The sequence below is a fragment of the Rhynchophorus ferrugineus genome, unplaced genomic scaffold (genome assembly GCF_030347505.1).
Source record: "Rhynchophorus ferrugineus isolate W39M unplaced genomic scaffold, kcgeb_rfMv2 rfM2, whole genome shotgun sequence".
Classification (NCBI taxonomy): domain Eukaryota; kingdom Metazoa; phylum Arthropoda; class Insecta; order Coleoptera; family Curculionidae; genus Rhynchophorus; species Rhynchophorus ferrugineus.
Window position 1 is genome coordinate 38,764,101 of NW_027472581.1, and position 20,373 is coordinate 38,784,473.

The following is a 20,373-nucleotide window of genomic DNA, read 5'->3' on the forward strand; positions in this document are numbered from 1 at the left end:
AGGATATATTAGAAAAGTGATAATGATTAAAAAGGATGATTCTTTAACGTCTAACGAAAGGAGATAATGAAATTATTGGGTACGACCTGTGTTTAGGAGGTTCTGGGTGCTCTCATGACGTTTATTCACATCTCGGATATTTAAATTTGACTGTGATATTTGAAAATTTGTTATTGTGTTGTTTCACCGTGTTCTGTTTTCAGTTTTTAAATATATTTATATATTTGGATAGTTTTGAACTAAATTTAAATGTCTGACAGTGGAACTATATATTTGTTTTAACGTAAAAAACATATAGTTTTTTTATATACAGTCGTATTTTGTGTTTAGATATTTCCTAAGGGTAAGAGCTAACAATAGCTTGGACCATAAAAAGAGATATCCGTTTTAGATGTTCATAAGTCAGCATAATTCAAGTTTAACGCCACATTTTGGTTTAATTAGACATAAAAGAGAAGTAGAAAGTTTGTGGTAGAATAACCAGTTAATTGCTTTTTTATTATCATTTATAAAACCGTTGCTTTTAGATACACTTCATAACATTTCACTAAATATTTGTAATCATGCACGGATAATCATGCACTTTAATTATTATTTTATGTCATTTTGCGTTGTTACAGCTTCTTTGGATATGGGAACTTAATACAAAATATATCTAATTATAAATTTTTAATGTAAATTACATATAAGTGTGTGCGAGTACCCTTTAAGATGAATTCTAGTTTAAATCTCTATTTTACGACTTTCAGGGATTTATTAACTAAGGCTGATTACTTGTTTGTGTCAATTAATATAATAAATTACTTATAATATTTTTTTTTATATTCTATTTAATTCCTGTGTTACCAAACGTTGATAGATTGATACTTTTGAATAACATTGAATAATTTTTACGTTTTCATCTTTCGTTTTATAAATAATATTAAAGCTTTTTAGTGAAATTTGAGGTTCCTTAGTTAAATAACTACAATTTTTTTTATTTTATTTTATGGCCAAGTGAGTAATAACTTAATTATTTTTAACCGACTTCAAAAAGGGAGGAGTTTCTATGTTCGGCTGTATATATCACTTATAATGTATGTTCGTTTTTTATTTGAAAGAGGGCGCATAATGTACATAATAATCGTTGTAGTAACTAAAGGGAAATAAACAAAAGCCTTATTTAACCTATCTACTAAACGTGTTTTATATTCTACTATATACACACAATTTAGCTTAATACTTACCTTAATCTATTTATCTGTTTACACTGTTATTTATGTATTTATCTGTTATCTGTTTTACAATATTATTTAAACTACTACCAACTGATCACTTTGAAGTCGGTGCCGAACCCAAAAATTATAAAAATAATAATATAATTTTGTAACATATACAAAAAATTCAATTACCAACAAAACAAATCTAAATTAATATTACTGTTTGGCACCACCTACTCCAAAGTAGTCAGATTGGTAGTAGTTAAAAAAATGTTATAAAGAGATAAATAGGTTTAGGTAGGTATTAAGCTAAATAGTGTGTATATAGTAGAATATAAAATATCTGCAGTAGGTAGGTTAAATAAGGCTTTTGTTTATTTTTATTTAGTTATTACAATGACTATAATGTAGATATTTTATTTTAAAAGGTTTTTTTTTGTGTTATCCATCTTCTCTAAGTTTCATTATTTTTTTCATTTTTAGTCAGTTCCTTATTTATTTTTTGAAGTCGGTTCAATGTTTTTGTTAAAAATATTTTATTATATATCCTGATGATAACGTTCATATACTAATTCCCATATATCTGTTTATTGCTGCTATATAGTTATCCATTATTAAGCTACCGTAAAATTACCACTTTTAAAAAATAAAATACATTTGCTTTTACAATTACATTTTCAAACTGTCTTTAAAGCGCTTGACGACTTCTAGCTTTACTTTTATGCGAATTTGTATTTTAGTGGCTCGTATTTCTATATATTTGGGAGTGGGTTTGATTACATTTGAATATAGAGAGTGTCTACAAATTTTAATACGATTTGACTTTTCCGGAATTTGTGAAGTAAAGGGTACTAAAAACAAGAACCGTGTGTTTACATTGGTGAACAATATTTAAAACATAATGAAAGGTTGGTGGCTTTAATTCGCAAATGTCATATAACATATGGTTGGAACTCTCATTTAACTATGCCATTTATGAAGACGGTAATTGGAGAATTGGGGAACCCTAAAACAATTTGTTAAAGCAAGCAGTTTCAATGTTATATTAAAGCAGCGCGTGTGAGATCATTAGTGATAGTGCATGAACAGCCATTTGGCGCCATGGGCAAGACAATTAGCAACTTTTTTTAAAATGACTCTGGTTGATTAAGAATGAACGCCATGTGTTTTCAACAAGACCGTGCTACATGCTATGCAGCGCGTGAAATAATTGAATTAGCTTATTGCCTGGTTGTCTATTTCCTGGTATACCCTCTCGTTTCATTAATATTTATTAGAAACCTGGATCATTAGATTTTTTAGGTACCGACACCGACTTCAAACTGATCAGTTGGCAGTAATTAAAATAATATTGTAAATAAATAAGTAGGTTTAGGTAGGTATTAAGCTAAATTGTGTGTATATAGTAGAATATAAAATACGTGTAGTAGATAAGTTAAATAAGGTTTTTGTTTATATTTATTTAGTTATTACGATTTTTATGTACATGTTTTATTTTATAACGTTTTTTGAGTTAAAAATCTAAGTTTGATTATTTTTTAATTTTTAGTGAGTTCCTTATTTATTTTTGAAATCGGTTCATCTTAAAAATATTTTATTTTTCCCTTTTTAGTGTTATTATAGATATTTACTCAATAAATTACGCAGTTATTTTATTAAGTATTACAATGGATAGCCTAATTAAAACTACATCCCGTATGAGTAAAAATAGTAATAAAGAAACAATGTTTAAAAATTGAGCATAACGTTCTAATCATTATACCATACAAACAGTTGTCTACTTTGTTTCTATGACGTCTCATGTCATAAGGTTAGTGCTTAAAAAGTAAACTGAATGGTTTTTATACTAAATTACTTCCGAATTTTTGTCACATCAGCTCAGCAATAACACTATAAGAAAATATCTATATTATTTTAGATAAAAATTATGTAAATTTGTATGCACCTTTGAAATGTGTTTAAGCTTTAAATCAAGGATAAGTATTAGAAAGCCGGTCTTTTGCGATTGAGCGCTTGGACAAAGTTCTTAAAGTGGTGTACAAGTAGTACAGAGGACATGTTCATTATCCTGGCTCATAATGAGTACGACTTGACCATACCTTTCTCACATAACGATTATCAACTGCACGGTTGTTTCACAGACACAAAAGCATTAAAAATTTGTAAATCCAGATTTCATCTTAACAAAGAGATCAATATCCTGTAAAGAATATGTAAATTAATTAATATTTCTAAATTAAGTATAATTAATTTATTTCTGAACTTTTAGATGGCCGTAAATTTTCCATTAATGATTTACATTGTGTTTGATCTTGGCATTATGTCGTAGCATTCCTTAGTTTGTACTGCGTGAGCAGTCGGAATGGATGGTTTTTTATTTCCAATTTAGAGTAAAGCCGTTTGAAACTGTAACATATTTAGAACCAACTATCAATAACGCCATTCATTTAAATCATATGGTGTTCATCACATTAAATAAACTTTTGATATCATTGCAGAAAGCAAAACATTTTCAACATTTTCTTTTTTCTACATTTTTATTTCTTTATATAGCGACTAGTGTTTTAGGGTCAAGATGTTTCTATTCCTGAACGATGACGCAAGCAATTCTACTTTTTGTTTCGATGAATCCAAATAGCGAATTAAATCACTCAGTTGACTTTGCAAAATTAAATACTTTTCTTCCATAAAGATATCGCTTTCATTACTCGCTGGTGATGGAGACGAAGTTTTTAAGGCATTTTTTGCACTTGAATTTGGAAAAAGTGGTAATGGATCACTGTCCGTACGTGGATTCGGTTTCGATACTGATGCATCAGGATATTTACAATGTGCCATATTTTTGCGTTTATACCAACGACGTTCATTGAGTAATGGAGCAAATTTAGCAATTATTTACATGATTTATCTGTTCTCTCCATAACGTTGGAACGAGAAAATGAAAAGTATACATTTTCACTAAGTGACCACTTGTACAGCATAGTTTTGCACACGTTACAAAACAATTTCGGTGCCCAGGGCTTGCCAGTATTTAGTACAAAAAAAAACAAAATACTGTAAATACGCATCTTTTGGTGCATTTGTAATATTTTTTCCACATTTATCGAGTATATAATACCCACAAACGTAACAAAGTCACTTTGAATTGACTTTGCAGCGTTGTCTTTGCATTTTCACACGTTCCGAAGCATAATCTGAGCACAAAAACAAGCCCTAATCGATGTTTAATGTAACGTTGTATCACTATGTGCGAACTCAAAAACTGGGAAAAGATCTGAGTTCAGGGCATCCAATAACGTTTTCATCTAATTGGATCCAAAAGTTGAATCGAATTTGTAAACTTGTGTTATGGGAGGCTGGTTGCGTAATTTGGATATAAACGATCTGATTATTTATGTATATACTACATATATACATTAATAAAATAAACAACTAACAGGTCAATTGAAAAGTCTCCGGTCTGCCATAGTAAAACACATTTTTTAGAATTTTTTTTTATTCATCATAATTCCCCTCAACGGTGATACTGATTATAGTGACGCTCCAACTTTTCGATACCATTTTTGTAGTATGATTTGTTCTTTGGTTTAAAATAGGCATCAGTTTCGGCTATCACCTCTTCATTCGACGAAAATTTCTTCCCAGCGAGCATTCTTTTGAGATCTGAGAACAGTAAATAGTCGCTGGAGGCCAGATCTGGAGAATACGGTGGATGAGGAGGCAATTCGAGCTTAATTCAAAGGTTTTGGCCATGGTTTTCACTGTCCTGTGACACGACACGTCTTGGTGAAGCAGCACTTTCTTTTTCTTCAAATGCGGCCGTTTTTCAGCGATTTCGTCCTTCAAACGGTCCAGTAACGCTATATAATAGTCGCTGTTGGTAGTCCTTCCCTTTTCAAGGTAGTACATGAAAATTATTCTATGCGCATCCCAAAATACAGACGCCATAAACTTGCCAGCCGACTGTTGCATTTTCCCACGCTTTGGAGCGGGTTCATAGTATGCAGTCCACTCGGATGACTGTCGATTGCACTTCGGAGTGAAATGATGGAGCCATGTTTCATCCATTGTCACATATGAATGCAAAAACTCGCGTTTATGAGACTTGATCATCTTCAAACACTGCTCCGAATCATCAACTCGTCGTTGTTTTTGGTCAAAAGTGAGCTCGCGCACAGAGCTTTCTCGTACCCATATATTCGTGAATGATATGATGTACACGTTCAGTTGATATCTTTAGAGTGTCTATATTTCATTGTACTGAGTGTAGATATTTCATTCAATTTCAATTTACGGTCATTCAAAATTTTCCAATCCAAAAATGGATTTTTTCAATGTCTTCGTCGTTAACAACGTTTTTTGGGCGTCCACTGCATTCACCGTCTTGGGTGCTCAGTTCACCACGTCTAAACTTAGTATACCAATTCTTGATGGTTGATTTTCCTGGGGCAGTGCCCAGAAACTCGGCATCAAGCCAATTTTTTGCCTCAACTGTATTTTTCCCTTCAAAAAGCAATATTTTATCAACACGCAAAATTCCTTTTTATCCAGTTTTTTTGACAAAAACAAAAATTGCTTCATTCAATATATTTCTGGTATAATTCACAAACTAATGATCGATCCGACAGCTGTAAAATTTAGACAGGCATCTTTTAAGGGTTTGGGCTAACTACAAAAATATGGATTTAATTTTAGTGGTGCCATCTATGTGCCAGGTCGGGGACTTTTCAGTTGACCTGTTAAAATTTGCATATAATTTATAATGTCGAATCAAATGAATTTCATTTTAAAATTATAATATTTAATGTTTGTAATCATCAAATATCCGGTAATTACATTTCGGTATTTACTTATCGGTAAATCGGTATTCGGTCTTACGTATTGTCATTTAAATGGGAACAACAACCTAGTTTAAAATTAGCCTGCACTAAGGATTTTTAAATAAGTGCATAGCTTAGAGCATTGTATAATCGCTATATTTTATCAGTAATTTCCGCTGAATCAGATTTATCTTGGTTGAAAAATATGAAGTAGGAAACATAAAAATTTTGTGATTCTACAGCCTTTATTAAGCCAATGTCAAAATATAAGCAACGATACAAAGTAATTTCGTGAAGTGCCTCAATAAAATTGCGGACATTTTACTAAAGGTTGCTACGGAATTTCGGCAACAACACAAACAGTCAAGATTTACTGAATTGTATTACCATCAATCACGCTCATTGCCAAGGAGTTGAAGTTTAAACAATCTCAGGACATGTTTTTTTTGGGTTCGTTTATGTATTAATTTATGCTAATTTGTTTATTTAATAGAATCTATAATTCAAAGAACGCAAATTTGATTATAGTGAATAAAAAAATATGTCTATGTGTTAATCTGTTAGTCTTAATAGTAGTTAATAGAATAGTAGTTAGCCAAAATAGTAGTGAACTCGCGTCATCTCAATATATGGCTTCAAAACGTTGCAAAGTTGCCGCATTTAACTTTAATGTTTTATGTATTTTAATTTATTTTAGATTTGATATATAACAAAATTCAAATATAAATAAAATAATGTTATAAAACGTAATGTATTTTAACTTTGCAGTACATGTAATGCATATATTACGGAGGAACATAAGCTATATTATCTTATACATCCTCATACATAAGCTTTGATTAGTTCGAAAGCGTAAATGAATGAGCCTGTCAAAGTTGTCCGTTTGTCAGACGTATGCAAAATTCTTGAAAGTACTAGTGGTCAGAGGTTATAACTGTAACCTATAAACTATTGTGGCTGTATACTTAACTGAAGTTTTTAGATGTACTATAATGTTAAAGTAAATTATATTTGACATTTTTGTTCAATTATTTTATATAGATTAGAATTGTCATGTCAAAGCCAAACTGAAAAAACTCAGAGTTGATGCAGAAACATTGCGACGTTTTGACGTCACAAATTTAAATGACGTATGTGCAAAATAAATTTGAATAGATTATAAGAATTTTATAAACATATTTAAAATGGTTTAGATTTGTCAGTATAGATAGAAATAGTTTAATTCAATCTAAAAAGCGAAAAGACGATTATTAAACGAAGATAACACATTTTTGTCGTATCTCTAATTTATTGTTGAATTGAATGGTACTTTTATTCATGGTATTTTAATGAGAGGTTACGTTATTAAGTGAGCAAACAAATGGCAAACAAAAACCACTACATACATAATTTATCATATCTCCACTAATAAAATTTTATTTATTCATTCTAAGGTTCCATCCCATATAGTAGAAATTCTTGGGAGATTTCATTTTTTATCTTTTATTCTCGAATGAATTCCCAATACCCATATCGCCATCACGTTTTTATACTGTTCAAATTTTCTGCGAACTTTGTGCTTCTAAGGTATCGTTTCACGTATTTTCACCGATTCTCCCTTTTATTACATCCTCTAGTTATTCCATTCACGAATTCAAGTTAAACATGATCCTCGATACAAAGACAGAGATAGGTTTGCAATATATTTTATTAGATTGTATATGATTATGAAAAAGAATATTTACATTTTATGTTAAATTTAGTTCAATAATGTTCAAAATAAAAGATATAAATATAATTAAAATAAAAAAAGTTGAGGTTCCACCGAGATTTGAACTCGGATCGCTGGATTCAAAGTCCAGAGTGCTAACCATTACACCATGGAACCTTCTTACTTAATTTTCCGCACACAGTAGAAAAACAGTTTTATGGGTCAAAATAAGTGAATGTAATAAAATAAATAAAAAATTTAGTAATAGTAAAACCGTGGACATATTTTTCATTTAAATTATTTTTAGATGTTTAGTGAAGTAACATTTTATAATTTTGGATTTTTTAATATCGAATAATACTTCTTATTTTTATAATATCTATATATAATAAATTATATATATTAGATTAATATCTATATATATATATATATATATATATATATATATATTTTATTATTACATTAAAATGTCTGAACATAATGTCCTATATTTAAATATAATTAGTTATTTACCTTTAATATTCCATCCTTCAGAGAAAACCTCAACCATCTTGTCTCTTGACAGCGTCTGTTCAGGACAGATTAAAGCTGTATACAAAGCGGTGTGTACTATTATTCGGTTTCCGGTTTCACACGTCTGTCCTGTAGATGATGTAGACCTGATAAATTAAATTCACTTGTAAATAATCAAAAATACGGTTAAGTATAAGTAATAAATATTATATGAGGGTTGTTAAATTAAAAACAGAGAGACATATACCTTAGAGTGTTGTTGTCACTCCATCTACTAGAGTGCTTCAAAATCACTCCTCCTATTTTGACGTAGAGATATTTATCTGGCCCTGGCATCACTACTCGTGGATTCATTTCACAGTTTATCTAAAAATAGTTAACATTGTACAAGTTTTAAGATAAGTGTAGTAATTGCAATTTAGTTAGTGATTAAGTTTTAGACTTCAAATCATAACAGAACACACATTCCTAATTCTATGAAATATATATTGGATGATTTTAGTATGTATTTAAACCCTTTTTTATTTTAATGTAATTTTTTATTTTTTTTGTTTTTATGTATTTTTAATGTGTATTTTTCACAAATCTTGTAACCTGCAGCCGAGAGTTAGTCGCTATATTTGGTCCTTTTTTACAATAATAGCTCAACAGTTTCATTGGGTTTTAACACCTTCTTTTAGCTACTCTGCACCTTGCTGATTTTACCGCATTCACACCAGGACTCTATAACAATGAATATTTCTCTCAAAGGCTCAAAGTGAATTTTATAGTCAATTCTTGTGGCTATTTTTCTATCTTTTGATTTTTTATCATGACATGTCCGGAAAGAGTTCCACCAACTGTTTAGCTGTCTGAAACTTCTTTGATCATTTGAATTGGGTTATCGTCTCATAAGTTTTGCTGTTCCTTGTCATCGAGCTTTCTTGGTCGTTTAAGTCGTTGTTTATCATTGACACACTATCCCTTTTCCTCCGTTAATTCTCACTGAGTTTTGAAGGATATCTTCCTCGATTAGTTTAGGTGGTTACTAGTACTCTATTCTAATATTCGCAATGACACAATAAGAGTCACATTTACATATGCGTTAGAAACAAATACAAGCAACGGCATTTGTGTACTTTAACTTTCTTTGAAATTCCAAACGTCATTTTGTAATGTTATCAATTTTATTATACACTTTTACAAAAACTAAAGTTTATTTCGACTGGATTCACAAACGAACCTCACATAATACATCCTGGTTTTGGTATGATTAAGATGGTCTTTCTTGTCGAAATTTACACTCTGTCGTAAGAACAATCAGAATTACTAACATAAATTTACATTAATTGTAGCAATAGATAGTGTCCTGTTGCCTTGCCCAGTGTAGCTACCAAGCTGGTAAAGTTTAATTTTGATAGCGTAGCGTAATATTTGCCGCATCGAAACAAATTTATGTCACGTGCTGATAATATGAAAATATTAACAATAAAATATTTATTGCTATAATATTAATTTGAAAGCTATTTATATTTGTGAGAAATTTTACTATTATTATGTTTAATATTTTTATTTTATTGTGTTTAAAACTGGAAAAAAAGTGCTGTTAAAGGTGGAAATTTGTTGCTAACGTTTTGATGTTCATGTTATCATAATTTCTATACTGTTGATGATAAATTTTTTGATAATGCTTTGTTTTCAGGAAAGTTATAAGAAATTTAGAGCTTCAATTAAACTTGACCATCATGGAATTGTTACTAAATCGAATTGGTACCCTACAGCACAAAAGGCGACAAGATCATCGGAAAAATTGTGAAAATCTCGATGGAGAATCAGATATTTTTGTCTCGATTATCCTTTTTCCCAACTATTGCCACATGGTCTGGCTGAGCTGCAACTATCTTACTTTACATACTTGAAAATGAACCGACTTCTGGAAACCGTCAAGGACACTTGCTTTCAAACCAGGTTTCAGTCACTTTTTTCAGTGGCGCTGAATCTTTCTTTGAAGTCGTAGCCACAGAGAGCCAGATTTTAACTGTCAGAAATGGTAGATGGAAAGCAACTTGAAGCTCAATTCATTTAGTTCAATCACACAATTTTATTGATTTCGTCGATTCGCTATAAAAATAATAAATTTGTTTCACTCTAGTTGCGGTACCTTAAACCAAATGCCGGGTTATTAGGAAATTGACATGTCGTTTTAAGATTTTAACTACTAAGGTTTGGAATATCTAGGTAGTTCATCTATATAGCAGAACCGGAACTAAACTTATAGGCTATATAGGCCTCTATAGGCATATATGTATTGGAATGTTTTCTAATAGATAGAAACCTTCTGTGTTGTCTCTTTTTTACGTAAAATAAAACAGATTTTTCAAGTTAATTAATAGTTGTTGTGAATAAAACCCTTCCGCATTTTATAACTTATATTCGTAGTGACATATAAGCATATATACCCCTTAATGGCTAGTAATGTATCAAATTTGGAAAATGTATGGAAATCTTCAGAATATGGCTTGTAATTTACACAAATATACATCAGAAACAATCCATTCACTTAGTTGAAATTATATTTTTATTCTCCAGTAATTTATTATCCGAATTCGTAGAATTTGTTTGTTTATTGTTGGTAGTGCAATTAATATTTTGATAATTTATAGATAAGTGTTGTTATCAATAAATTAATAAGTTGTTTTCATAGCCATATAATTCCTTGTTGACTTCTATATATGAACAACTATGTATCAACAAATTAGTTGTTTTAATTTTCTTAAATAGTATGTTATTTTAACGAAAATAAGTAGTGAATTGTAGAATTGACAATACTGACAATACTGCTGACCCTATTTTATTGTAAACGAAAAAATGTTTGAAACATATTTTGAATTTTAATGAAATTATTTTGCTGTTGGAAAGAATAAAAATATTTGTTACATATTCCCTGATTTATTTAAATAAAAGCTTTCTTTGAAATTTTTTTGAAATATTAGTTATTTAGTTTATTAGTTATCAGTTACTTAATCTCATAAGATTGATCTGTTTTAAATATATATGTTATGAATATTACTGTTGGGTTAGTATTGATATTCTTAATTTGAAGCTTCAGGATGGGTACTCCGACACTGAGACCCTTCTACGAAGTTTATCGTATTTATATAGTCTATCCAAAATTATTTTGTTCATACGTCATTAAGATAATTAACGTAATACCTGCTGCAGTTTGTAAATTAGTTTTAGAATAAAATTTTAGACAGTATTTTCATTTTCATTTTATTTTAGTTAAAAAGAGACACAATGCTGCATGATAATTACGAACATGTAACCAGTCTAGCCTCCCAAAGTCGTCTGGTTGTCAATTTTATGCAACATTTTTCAGAACAATAGTGATAAGAGGTTATAAACTGCCAAACGTTATTTTAATGCTTTGATTATCTGTTAATCACTGCTTATTATTACTCTGAATGAAAATTCCGAAGTCAGACAAAACAGATTGCATCTGTAATCCGTTACTTTGAACAGGAACGAGATAATGGAGGCCTCCTCTTGTCACTAAACGAATTTTACTGAGAGAGGTAAGCATTTTTACTATTAAATATTAATTTGCTGCGATTTTTATTGAAAATATTTTTAGCATGTTGCATTTGCATTGAATATTAGTATGGACACGGTTACTGAAATATATCAAATAATGAAAAATATAATCAAGATCAGCTTGAGGTTAGCTCGATCAGATATTAAATATATGAAATGTATTAAAACAGTGAATAGTTTTTTAATACAAACATAATTTAATACAATTATTTCAAAGGAAAGTGTTAATCTGAAAAGTACCGAAGAGATCTTCGAAGAGAGAGGGAATGGGACTTCCGGATATTGCTTTTAAAACAATAACATTTCTGAAAGCATATCAGTTTATTTCAAGTTATGGATTTAGATGAGACATGGATATTTCAGAATGGGACCAGTATACCCAATGGTTACTCATGGAAAGATGATAAAAAAAGTTAAAAGTTGGAATAACAATTGATTAGATTTTATTAGTCATAACATTTACTAATAATTCTTTATATAGATATATTGTGCTTCATGCTGGAAACAAGAATGGTTAATAACACTTTCGGTTTGGATGAACTCTATTAGACACATTGAAGAAGAAATTGACAAATGATGGAACTGTGAACAAATGTTATGTAGATTGGAAATTAACGGCTGACTGCCAGTTTCTAAGACAGTATGAGAGTGGAAACAAGTAAAGGTGAGTATTTAATTATTATATGATAAATATAGGAAATGTTAATGTAGAGTGTAAATATTGTGGAGTAAAAATTGTTCAGAATATACATGAGCATTTGGTCAAAATGTGTCAGGAGAGAAAGAGTGGTAACTGCTTTGCGGATATGGCAAATGCATTAAGTAGAATGCAGTGATTAAATCTAGTTTTATCAATAAAGACGTATACATGTATTCACAGAATAAACGAAGGAGAAATACAGTAATATCAAAATGTTTTTACAAGGAGCACTGTACCAAAGGACACAAGAATTATGTATAAAAGGTAAATATGCTCTCTAATGAAAGTAAAATATATTACTTGGATATGAAATTGTTAATTAGACGGAATAGGCATCCAGGGGATACAACTAAAAACTACAAACGCGCCTAAAACTCTAACTCATAGGTGGTATGTAAAATAGTTCAATGTAAATACAATCACACACATCCCTAACCTGCAAACTACTATAACTGTGTACTTAGTTGCAGTTTTATGTCCTTTTTTGTTTAATTATTTTATTTAGATTAGAATTTTGTTGCATGTCAAAGCCAAACTCAAAGTAGATACGGCAACACTGTGACCTTTTGGCGTCATAAATTTAGCTGACGTATGTACAAAATAACTTTGGATAGACTAGGTACAGCGTTCTCTAGTAATATTCTTCAGGTCGCGATGTGATTTCGCATTAAACTTCTTTATTTTCCGGTGAAGCTTACTAGAGCCGAATTCGCAATAAACCTATACATGTAATTCACATTAATTAGCGAATTAAATAGTGATATAGTAAAAGTAGAGACAATGGAATATTAAATGCTATTGGAAATCTAAAATGCAAAGCATAAAGAAGAGTCGTTATAAAATTATTTGTATGGAGATTTAATGAAATTCTACTAAATGTTAGAAGATTAAAAGTTAATAAATAATAAATCAGATGGAAATAAATTTCGTTTCCATTTACACATTTTGATATTCCGCCCATTTGCATTTTAATTATAGTTAATTCAATTAATTATAGACGTGGAATGGGGTTCCACTTGCAATTCAATTTACGTTTAGTAGATTTTGTGATAGTTGTTTATTATATATTCTGGAATAATACCTATTAATTCTCCATAGAATTAATATAACTTTTATTAATTTAGTAATTAATTTTCAAATGAATGCAAATGGTATTAGCTATAAATCAAACTTTAAGTGTTTGCAGGTTTTAATTTATTTATTTTAAGTAATTAAATAATATTGAAAATGATATTGATAAATATCGAAGTTGAAGATTTTTCATAATGCATATAGGGTAAGATAGAGGTAAATAAGTACTTATTGAGGATCCAAGTAAAAGATAGGTGGTAAAGGAGTCATTTAGGATATTAGGTGATAAATAAGAAGCTAAACGTAAACATTAGACTGCCATATGGCATTTATTTAGAAAAACGGATGGAACGGAACTTACGTGATACCCAACGCTACCTTGCATATATTTTGAATTAATATCAATTAGTGACAATGTGAAGTATCAGTGTAAACAACTATTAAATAAACTAACCTAACTCTTAAATTTGATGGTTTTTCATTGAGTATTATTGAGTTATTTAGTATATACATATGCCTAAAATTACATTTTCAACATTCGTTACATTTGTTGTTTAATTTGAAGAAATCTGCTGAACCCCATCAAACACTTCCCTGCCATATTTCAACTGACTCTTTTGACATCAGCGTTTTAAAAATGGCAATTATTATATTAATTAAGTCCCAAAAGGGACTAAAAATGTTCAAAAATAATGAATTCAAACCCAGTTGGAACTTTTAAATATCCTTCAGACGGTGGGAAAGATTCAAATGGAGCTAAGAAGAAACCATTTCAAGTTGCGGCTTCATAGCGTACCAGACAAAATGAAGTTTTCTGTCACAGAGTGTTCTGCGGCATATTATGACTGGCCATAGATCTATTAATAAAATCTTAATAATTTAATAACATGCAAGCACCTGATACCGCATGTTGTGACATAAATAACCGTAGGAACACTGATTTGTGAGATATTAAATTAAAAATTCTTGCAGCCCTTTTAAACCTTCAAATTTTAAAAGCGAACTGTTATACACAACATGAATATTTGAACTTTGTCAATTAACCAATCAGTCTTAGAGAGTGGGAGCAATTTCTTTGCTGTTTTAGAAAAGTTTATAGAAGTACCATAAAAGCTCTATGTACAATAGTTGCAGTATTCACTAACAAAAGAACAAGATTCCATTCTGATTGGACCTTAAAATTTTTAGCGAATTACGTATTACTTTAGATCTTGAATCAAAACAAGAGACTAAAGAGGATTGTAAACCTGTTCGTTAAAACGTGTTACCATCATCAGAAACCGCCATTTTCTATAAGCAACGATTCGCAGCTTTTCGGAGGTTTTATTAGTCCAGATGTGAATGCCAGATGAAATTTCAGCAGCTATCAAATAATACACTGAAGGGGGTGAAGCAGCATCTCAAAGAAATGTTATGAAAACAATGAATTAAGATTTAACATTCTCCGAGTGATTTTCATTCAGTGAAGAGTAATTATCAGCGGAGTTTTCGGATGCTCATACAGCATGTCGGTTATGGGAAACTATATTGTATAACAAATGCTATATTGAAAAATTATATTTAATTATAAAGTTTCTCAAAATATATTTCAAACCTGTATTTTTCTTATAGGACATTAACTGGACAACCTAGTGTAATAAATAACTTAAAATAGTACAATAGTATTTTTTTTGAAAATAATTATTCTATACTTTTCTTATTGGAATACCAGATATTTTTGTTTTTATTTTTTTATTTTTAACTAATACTAATTAAACATGATATAAGTTATATAATTGAAATTTAATAATTATGTACAATCTAACTGAAAATTTAGTTTTAGTGACATTACACAATATTAATTAATATAAAAATAAGTAGTACGGATTTAATTACATAATCGATTATTTAGTTATTTAAGGTAATTAATCATCATAACGTGTAAAGTGTGTAATTGAACTCATAGCTGCTACTTGAACAGCTCTCAGGGTGGTGATAAATTAAATCGTGGTCTCACCAGCGCTATAATCCATGGATTTTCTAACTATCTAATTTCGCTATAGCTATACATCGATGTATTAAATCTGATATATTGGTTACATACAGTGTATGTATAATTTGTAGGGTGTTGTATACTATATTGGGCTATATATGCAGCATAACAACCCAATATTTAATTAACAAATGTTTCTTGAATTTTATGGAAACATTGGCACAACGTGGTTTATCAAAATATTTTTAATTTCTAGAATGTATATATTGGCTCTAATTAAATATCTTTCTTATAATATTTAATTAATACTTCGAGACTTTTTTTGTAAAATATTTTTAGTCTTTGGGAGGTCGTTTTGTATGACACCAAGTTATACATAATCTCCTAAAAGTTTATGAAAAATATTTAATTAATCTTAGTGGCTATAAGATGTAAAAAGGTAAATTTTTAATAATTGGTGTTATTTAAATTATATAAAAGTTTTACTTACATTTTATTATCAAGCATTAGTTGGATCTGAAATGGAGTCATCTAAAATTAAGCAATAAACATGGAGAGTGAGTCTTCAGAAACCCATTAGCGTCTATATATCAAAGTTATTTTGCGTATTAACATTCCGGCAATTAGCAAGACATAAGAACTCCCGTGGAGTTTAACTTAATAATTCAGTGTTTGAGTGTAATTAACTTACAGTCCCGGTTATTGTTTATAAAATATGTATGATAGTTTATTATATATTAATAATTTGTTGTGGTTATATCTAGGTATCACGAATTGTATTAATTGAGCCCAAATTGAAAATATTATTAATATAACGCATTTTTATGGAAACAAAACACTTTTTTTAGGTGCTTGCATGTATTTTATTCAATGATACTACTATATACTGAACTATACTATTTTATTATTGAGTTATTCAGAATATATATACGCTAGTCATGAAACGCTCAACATTACATTTTCAACATTAATTTTAGGTTCCAGACAGCTTAACAATTAATGAATCAGCTATTGCGCGAAACAATTCATGGATGTTGTGAGATGTTAAAACAGCATTAACCGTTACCGTAGGTGTCTACCAAGGTCAATTGAAAAATATAATCCGAGTGCTGTTGCAAAAAGAATACAGTGTTGTAGCTCGAGTAAAACATTCTGCCTCCTCCAGCGCACCAGATATAGCGCCTTCTGATTATCAGTTTAGAAGTATGCAGCTCTGCTAACGCACGAGTTGAAATTCAATTCAATAAATTCATTTTCTAATAAAAGCTTTTTTAAAGTGCAAGAATGACTGGAAAATAAGTAAAAAAGCAACAATATTGACGCTGCATATTCAACTTAATAGAACAAACGCAAATATTTTTCTAATTTATATTTAGAGCCAACAAGTTATCGTTTTTTTAATACTCTACAAAAAAGTTAAACAAGCTTAAATAAGGCGCTAAAACGTTACAAAGTTAAATAAACATTGCATCGATAAATATTCGATAGATAAAATGTGACATATTTAGTTCTACTTTTTGACTTTATAAAAAATAGCTATGCTTTATCATGGACACATAGTTTCGGTATAGCATTAATAATTTTAGCAAGCTTTTACAAAACTGCATTAATTTCAGCATTAACAGACATATTAATAGTTTGCTATGAAAAATGCACCACTTTTTACCCACCAAATAACTTATTAAATTTTCTTAAATTATAGGAAAATGTAATGGTTAATTGGAAGAAAATTACAAATATCAGTATTGTTACCTATATATACATACGAAATTTAATTATGGGGATATTGGGGACGCGAAAACTATTACAAATACAGGTTTGCCAGAGTCCTGAGGAATATTGCAGGTGCATCCAGATACTACAGAATTGATTACTTATACTTCAGATACAGACTGTCATCGAGGTCAAGAGAATTGCAAGGAGACTTGGGGATAGACTCCATTATCATGTCAATAGCGAAGTAATACAACTCGTGGATAACAGCAGAACAGGACACAGGCTAAAAAGAATCAAAAATTTGAACTTGTGTAGTGTAGTGAGGTGCATTTAATACAAAAACAGTAATGTTAATACATAAACATTACACTAGAAACTAAGATAGGGTTCAGAGGTCTCTCTAGATATATATCTAGATTTAAGTTATTAAGACTAAAGAGACTAAGACAAGACTCATTGTTCATCACATTCAGCTTTGAATAAATATATTAATTTGATATTATTTAAACAATAAATTTTATGAATAAAACTTGGAAACAAGGAAGTCGAGGGAGGAGCATCAGGAATAAAATGTAATTTATTCTGTCTCTTTAGGCTTTAATCTTCATGAATCTACAATCAAAATGTCTGTGTAGCAACACGTAACCAAACTTCGATCAAGAAGATTCTCGTCAACAGTAGATTGCAATGGAGCGCACTTGCGATAGTTGTAATTAATATTGGGAATTATCGACTGAAATCTACTATCGACTGTTTAATAATTGACTACTTTTTACTATCGACTGATTCAGTCGCTATTTTTGGTTCGACTGATTTTACTCTTTTCTTACCTGACTATTGTGAATGTTTCAGTCGACTGTTTTCATTCGCTATTTTCGGTCCGACTGATTTTGTTACTATTTACTGTCGACTGTTTTAGTCGTATACATTTCTGTTCTGGATCTATCGTCCTACCCGCGACCTTGATAAAAATGAACTCAATTTATGCTTACATAGATTTATATGCAAAATATATAGTTTTTTTTAAATTTTTTAGTAATTTGCTTGTAAATAACAATATATTGTATATTAATATAGCAGCATTTTGGAAATATATTTTTCAAGATTGTTAATGTAATATAGTAAAAAGATTAAAATTGTGAATGATAAATAGAAATATACTTTTGACTGTATTTATAGCAATAATACGTAACATTTCGATTACTCTCTCGATTTTTGTTAAAAAATAGTTCCGTTCAATAATAAATAAAGCACTTGAATGCCATGGATTTGTTGCTTTTCTATGATTAGATATATGTTTAATTTTTATTTAGTATTTATGTTTATTGTACATCTTAAGTTTTTAGGTTTTGCTTAAGTTCTATTGTATTGTCTATATTTATTATAGTATACTATTTGAAAATAGCAATCAAATACAATGAAACATTTGTGGGGTATTATTATATTCCATAGAAAAATTCCGTTCCTTTTTACAGATCCACAGAACAAATATAAAAGTAATTCTACTTCGTTTAAAATGAAATTATTAATTGTATATTAATATTATTCAGTAATTTCTTTTTTGTTTTAAGTTAGCACGTGAGGGAATGTATACATCTGCGTCTCGCTTATACTACCGTTGGAAAAAATAAGCACATATAAAATTAACTACTCCAAGCAATTATCTCCGTCCTTTTCTCTCTCACAATTTATACAGGAAAGGGTTCGTACATTTTCGTCTGACATCACGAATTTAATAGTAATAATTTAATAATAACAGTTGAACCGTGCATTTGGCTGAAAATAGTAATTACTATTTTTTTAAAACTATGGACTGTTTCGACTGTTTTGCGACTATCGACTGTTTCGACTGTTTTCAGTCGATAGTTCCCAACGCTAGTTGTAATATTATACAAAGAAGAGCACAGTTTGTGTCACTTGTATAAATTTGGAAATGTAATTAAATATAATAAAATTAAATTTAAATTAAGTTATAGAGGCCCTCCAGTAAATGCAGGTCATCAAAGTTTATGATGTAAGCGCCTCGCTATGTACCGAATAAAATCTGATTTTTGATATACGAGGTTTGCCGGTTTATAATCCTTATTTATAACTACTAAGGTTTTGAAGAATTTTGCAGACATTTCTCAAAATTTCGCAACAGCTATCAACCCAAATCGAATTTTATAGACAGATTCGATAACATGCTTCGACGCACCAGACACCATTCTATCTCTTTTTAATTAATATAAGATAAGAAGTAAAAATCACTTCGGGTACAAAACGAACTTTACATTTTTACAAACTGCAATTGGCAATATATTCGACGTCCGTCTTATCCGTTTATCCACATTGTTATTATCGTAAATTTATTTAAACAAATAATTAAAACCCTTGCCATTTTTTTGAAACAATTGATTGACAAAAGGTCGCTCGCGCACTGTTGATTGTTTTTTAAACTTACCTTAGGATTATTAAATTCTATTTTGATGAAGTAAAAATATTCAAATTATTTTTTTTTAATATCGTTATAAACAAGAATTCAGCTTGCGTAAGATTGTGTCCCATAAAACTCGGAAATTACTTGATGGAGTGACTTGAAATTTTTATAGAATATTGCATTTTAACAGAGGATGCGGAAATTTCTAAGCATTTTAATTTATCAGGCATAGTAGAATGTCATGGTAACCGTTTTCATGTTAACCGTCGTTATGGAAGAACTTAAAATTATGATTGGATATTAATCTTTATAAATTTTTATACTTAACTTTGGCTTCAATATATTTGGTTTTGCTGATCTTACTAGTTGATGATTTATTTAAAATTTTTGTGGGATACTCTAGAAGTTCAGGTAAGTTTAAAGAACAAATAAATTAATAATTAGTCCCTATTCAAACGGATTAAAAATCAAGTTATATGTAACATATAATGTGACTGTTATCTTTCTATTTCCTCAAGTTACTATTTATTGCTTATTTTAAATATATAAAATCGTAATATGTTAAATTATGAGGTATATTATTTCTTTTTGAAAAGATGAATTAATTTTATATGGAACGATGTAGTCAATAATTTCGTTCTATGCCCTTTCTACGTAAATATATGTCGCTAGAATAATTTTATTCACTCCCTTAATAATT

The 20,373-nt window shown here is 29.6% G+C and overlaps 1 protein-coding gene and 1 non-coding gene across 2 annotated transcripts in view; both read right to left on the bottom strand.

Annotated features, from left to right (window-relative positions):
• LOC143190834 (uncharacterized) overlaps positions 1–20,373 on the bottom strand; it is an 86,274-nt gene that overhangs the window by 13,301 nt on the left and 52,600 nt on the right. Inside the window, exons 11-12 of the mRNA XM_076395400.1 lie at positions 8,470–8,588; positions 8,223–8,368 (exon numbers count right to left, since the gene is read on the bottom strand). Coding sequence (XP_076251515.1) covers positions 8,223–8,368; positions 8,470–8,588 — 265 coding nt within the window. The remainder of the gene's footprint in view (positions 1–8,222; positions 8,369–8,469; positions 8,589–20,373) is intronic.
• On the bottom strand, positions 7,815–7,886 carry TRNAQ-UUG (transfer RNA glutamine (anticodon UUG)). The gene has a single exon. It is a non-coding gene; the product is annotated as a tRNA-Gln (tRNA).